Source organism: Salmo salar, chromosome 04, assembly GCF_965601325.2.
Source record: "Salmo salar chromosome 04, fSalSal1, whole genome shotgun sequence".
NCBI lineage: Eukaryota > Metazoa > Chordata > Actinopteri > Salmoniformes > Salmonidae > Salmo > Salmo salar.
The window spans coordinates 5087501-5093677 of NC_138294.1; the positions used below are offsets into that span (position 1 = coordinate 5087501).

The 6177-nt window shown below is 46.3% G+C and overlaps 1 protein-coding gene across 1 annotated transcript in view; it reads right to left on the reverse strand.

The window, feature by feature from the left end:
- The window catches only part of LOC106596599 (neurotrypsin), a 24858-nt gene extending 19752 nt beyond the window's left edge, over window positions 1–5106 (reverse strand). The window contains 4 exon segments of the mRNA XM_082974028.1: window positions 716–755; window positions 757–841; window positions 1703–1793; window positions 4846–5106. Of these exon segments, the coding sequence (XP_082830154.1) occupies window positions 716–755; window positions 757–841; window positions 1703–1793; window positions 4846–5029 (400 nt within the window). The 5' untranslated portion in view covers window positions 5030–5106.
- Window positions 5107–6177: the final 1071 nt, after the last annotated feature.

The following is a 6177-nucleotide window of genomic DNA, read 5'->3' on the forward strand; positions in this document are numbered from 1 at the left end:
TTACCTCTTAAAGCAGTGAGCTGAGGGGAGGGGAGGGGAGTTACCTCTTAAAGCAGTGAGCTGAGGGGAGGGGAGGGGAGTTACCTCTTAAAGCAGTGAGGGGAGGGGAGGGGAGTTACCTCTTAAAGCAGTGAGCTGAGGGGAGGGGAGGGGAGTTACCTCTTAAAGCAGTGAGGGGAGGGGAGGGGAGTTACCTCTTAAAGCAGTGAGCTGAGGGGAGGGGAGGGGAGTTACCTCTTAAAGCAGTGAGGTGAGGGGAGGGGAGTTACCTCTTAAAGCAGTGAGGTGGAGGGGAGGGGAGGGGAGTTACCTCTTAAAGCAGTGAGCTGAGGGGAGGGGAGGGGAGTTACCTCTTAAAGCGAGGTGGGGGGGGGAGGGGGCCCTGCAGGGTGAGGGGAGGGGAGGGGAGTTACCTCTTAAAGCAGTGAGGGGAGGGGAGGGGAGGGGAGCGGGAGGGGAGGGGAGGGGAGTTACCTCTTAAAGCAGTGAGGTGAGGGGAGGGGAGGGGAGTTACCTCTTAAAGCAGTGAGCTGAGGGGAGGGGAGGGGAGTTACCTCTTAAAGCAGTGAGCTGAGGGGAGGGGAGGGGAGTTACCTCTTAAAGCAGTGAGCTGAGGTGAGGGGAGGGGAGTTACCTCTTAAAGCAGTGAGGTGAGGGTGAGGGGGAGGGGAGTTACCTCTTAAAGCAGTGAGCTGAGGTGGAGGGGAGGGGAGTTACCTCTTAAAGCAGTGAGCTGAGGTGAGGATCCAACAGGAAGCTGATGAGAGTCGCTCCACACACCAACCTTCCGTCCCCCCGAGAGCCTCTGAGACGCAGCGCAGCCTGCCATGGCCAGCCTCCCCTACACACACGCACGCACGCACGCACGCACGCACGCACGCACACACACACACACACACACACACACACTGTTATAAACAAACAATAGAACTGATGAGAGTTAGACATGCATACTAGAACACCCATTAGACACACATACTAGAACTACAACAACCATCATACACCCATACTAGAACTACGACACCCTTTAGACACACATTCTAGAACTACAACACCCACCAGACACTCATACTAGAACTACAACACCCATTAGACACACATACTAGAACTACAACACCCACCAGACACTCATACTAGAACTACAACACCCATCAGACCCCCCATACTAGAACTACAACACCCATCAGACACGCCTGCTAGAACTACAACACCCACCAGGCACGCCTCCTAGAACTACAACACCCATCAGACACCCATACTAGAACTACAACACCCATCAGACACCCATACTAGAACTACAACCCCCATCAACACACCAGATCAACTAGCTGTTTAGGAACCACAAACACAATGTCACTACATCTGGACACATAGTAGTATATATATATATATATATATATACATATATACACAGTATATATCTTTCTCTCCTTACCTCAGTATATGTATGTACATATATATATGTATGTACATATATATATATATATCTTTCTCTCCTTACCTCAGTATATGTATGTACATATATATATATATATCTTTCTCTCCTTACCTCAGTATATGTATGTACATATATATATATATATATCTTTCTCTCCTTACCTCAGTATATGTATATATATATATATATATATATCTTTCTCTCCTTACCTCAGTGTATATATATATATATATATATATATATATATAATCTTTCTCTCCTTACCTCAGTGAGTTTTCTCCTCCTATGATTCTGCGTTGGCGTGTTTGTATCAGCCTCAACCCACAGACAGGATCTAACACAGACTCCCCCGGATCTAACACAGACAGACAGGACCGTTAGTTTAGGACCTAACACAGACAGACAGGACCTAACACAGACTCCCCCGGACCTAACACAGACAGACAGGACCGTTAGTTTAGGACCTAACACAGACAGACAGGACCGTTAGTTTAGGACCTAACACAGACAGACAGGGACGTTAGTTTAGGACCTAACACAGACAGACAGGATCTAACACAGACAGACAGGATCTAACACAGACAGACAGGAACGTTAGTTTAGGACCTAACACAGACAGACAGGACCGTTAGTTTAGGACCTAACACAGACAGACAGGGACGTTAGTTTAGGACCTAACACAGACAGACAGGGACGTTAGTTTAGGACCTAACACAGACAGACAGGGACGTTAGTTTAGGACCTAACACAGACAGACAGGGACGTTAGTTTAGGACCTAACACAGACAGACAGGGACGTTAGTTTAGGACCTAACACAGACAGACAGGACCGTTAGTTTAGGACCTAACACAGACAGACAGGACCGTTAGTTTAGGACCTAACACAGACAGACAGGGACGTTAGTTTAGGACCTAACACAGACAGACAGGACCGTTAGTTTAGGACCTAACACAGACAGACAGGAACGTTAGTTTAGGACCTAACACAGACAGACAGGATCTAACACAGACAGACAGGATCTAACACAGACAGACAGGAACGTTAGTTTAGGACCTAACACAGACAGACAGGACCGTTAGTTTAGGACCTAACACAGACAGACAGGGACGTTAGTTTAGGACCTAACACAGACAGACAGGGACGTTAGTTTAGGACCTAACACAGACAGACAGGACTGTTAGTTTAGGACCTAACACAGACAGACAGGGACGTTAGTTTAGGACCTAACACAGACAGACAGGACTGTTAGTTTAGGACCTAACACAGACAGACAGGACCGTTAGTTTAGGACCTAACACAGACAGACAGGACCGTTAGTTTAGGACCTAACACAGACAGACAGGGACGTTAGTTTAGGACCTAACACAGACAGACAGGGACGTTAGTTTAGGACCTAACACAGACAGACAGGGACGTTAGTTTAGGACCTAACACAGACAGACAGGGACGTTAGTTTAGGACCTAACACAGACAGACAGGGACGTTAGTTTAGGACCTAACACAGACAGACAGGACCGTTAGTTTAGGACCTAACACAGACAGACAGGACCGTTAGTTTAGGACCTAACACAGACAGACAGGGACGTTAGTTTAGGACCTAACACAGACAGACAGGACCGTTAGTTTAGGACCTAACACAGACAGACAGGAACGTTAGTTTAGGATCTAACACAGACAGACAGGATCTAACACAGACAGACAGGACCGTTAGTTTAGGACCTAACACAGACAGACAGGAACGTTAGTTTAGGACCTAACACAGACAGACAGGGACGTTAGTTTAGGACCTAACACAGACAGACAGGGACGTTAGTTTAGGACCTAACACAGACAGACAGGGACGTTAGTTTAGGACCTAACACAGACAGACAGGGACGTTAGTTTAGGACCTAACACAGACAGACAGGGACGTTAGTTTAGGACCTAACACAGACAGACAGGGACGTTAGTTTAGGACCTAACACAGACAGACAGGGACGTTAGTTTAGGACCTAACACAGACAGACAGGAACGTTAGTTTAGGATCTAACACAGACAGACAGGGACGTTAGTTTAGGACCTAACACAGACAGACAGGGACGTTAGTTTAGGACCTAACACAGACAGACAGGGACGTTAGTTTAGGACCTAACACAGACAGACAGGACCGTTAGTTTAGGATCTAACACAGACAGACAGGGACGTTAGTTTAGGACCTAACACAGACAGACAGGGACGTTAGTTTAGGACCTAACACAGACAGACAGGGACGTTAGTTTAGGACCTAACACAGACAGACAGGGACGTTAGTTTAGGACCTAACACAGACAGACAGGGACGTTAGTTTAGGACCTAACACAGACAGACAGGGACGTTAGTTTAGGACCTAACACAGACAGACAGGGACGTTAGTTTAGGACCTAACACAGACAGACAGGGACGTTAGTTTAGGACCTAACACAGACAGACAGGGACGTTAGTTTAGGACCTAACACAGACAGACAGGGACGTTAGTTTAGGACCTAACACAGACAGACAGGGACGTTAGTTTAGTACCTAACACAGACAGACAGGGACGTTAGTTTAGGACCTAACACCAGCACAGACAGGACACGTTAGTTTAGGATCTAACACAGACAGACAGGGACGTTAGTTTAGGACCTAACACAGACAGACAGGGCACGTTAGTTTAGGACCTAACACAGACAGACAGGGACGTTAGTTTAGGACCTAACACAGGACAGACAGGACCGTTAGTTTAGGATCTAACACAGACCGACAGGGACGTCTAGTTTAGGATCTAACAGACCTTGTTTCTCTGGTCTTTATGTCCTCTTTATTTAAAATCAGGTTCTAGGTCTATATTTCTATATCATCTCTATGTCCTCTCTATTTAAATATCACCTCTATGTCCTCTCTATTTAAATCAGGTTCTAGGTCTATATTTCTATATCATCTCTATGTCCTCTCGTTAAATCAGGTTCTAGGTCTATATTTCTATATCATCTCTATGTCCTCTCTATTTAAATCAGGTTCTAGGTCTATATTTCTATATCATCTCTATCGCCTCTTGTTAAATCAGGTTCTAGGTCTATATTTCTATTTAATCTCTACGTCCTCTTTATTTAAATCAGGTTCTAGGTCTATATTTCTATATCATCTCTACGTCCTCTTGTTAAATCAGGTTCTAGGTCTATATTTCTATATCATCTCATTTGGCTGGGTTGGGGGGCTGGGTTGGGGGGGGGGGTCCACGGCTGGGATGGGATGGGGGGGTCTACGGCTGGGATGGGGGGGTCCACGGACAGATACAGTCGTATCTTTAACATTTTAACCGGAATGAATCGTTCAATCTCTATTCATGGTTGATTTCCCCTTAGAACAGATTGACGTAAGATAAAAACATGTTTGTGACATCACCACCGACCTTTGCCCTCTGCGTCGCTGAACCGTGATTGGCCGTAGTCACAGATGACCCCGGCGTCTTCGCTATGGCGACAGTCATGCGACCCGGTTGGCTGTTTGAGGCAGTCGACCAACGAACGCTCCTCGCCAGAACACTTCGCGTTGTCCACATGGATAGGCCCCTCCCCCTCGCCAAAATACGCCATCACACGGGCCTTCGCCACTCCACTGAAGAACACACACAAACATCGCAGACAGAGTGTATGAGCGTCAAACACACTTCCACACAACAGAGCTACACTGAAACACTGAAGATACCAATGAATCGACTAGGATACGGTTGAATCGACTCTGATACGGTTGAATCGACTCTGATACGGTTGAATCGACTAGGATACGGTTGAATCGAATAGGATACGGTTGAACCGACTCTGATACGGTTGAATCGACTCTGATACGGTTAAATCGACTCTGATACGGTTGAATCGACTAGGATACGGTTGAATCGACTAGGTTGAATCGACTAGGATACGGTTGAATCGACTAGGTTGAATCGACTAGGATACGGTTGAATCGACTAGGATACGGTTGAATCGACTAGGATACGGTTGAATCGACTAGGATACGGTTGAATCGACTAGGAAACGGTTGAATCGACTAGGATACGATTGAATCGACTAGGATACGGTTGAATCGACTAGGATACGGTTGAATCGACTCTGATACGGTTGAATCGACTAGGTTGAATCAACTAGGATACGGTTGAATCGTTGAATCGACCAGGATACGGTTGAATCGACTAGGATATGGTTGAATCGTTGAATCGACTAGGATACGGTTGAATCCACTAGGATACGGTTGAATCCACTAGGATACGGTTGAATCGTTGAATCGACTAGGATACGGTTGAATCGACTAGGATACGGTTGAATCGACTCTGATACGGTTGAATCGACTAGGATACGGTTGAATCGTCTAGGATACGGTTGAATCGACTCTGATACGGTTGAATCGACTAGGATACGGTTGAATCGACTAGGACACGGTTGAATCGACTAGGATACGGTTGAATCGACTAGGTTGAATCGACTAGGATACGGTTGAATCGACTAGGTTGAATCGACTAGGATACGGTTGAATCGACTAGGATACGGTTGAATCGACTAGGATACGGTTGAATCGACTCTGATACGGTTGAATCAACTAGGATACGGTTGAATCGACTAGGATACGGTTGAATCGACTAGGATACGGTTGAATCGACTCTGATACGGTTGAATCGACTAGGATACGGTTGAATCGACTAGGATACGGTTGAATCGACTCTGATACGGTTGAATCGACTAGGATACCG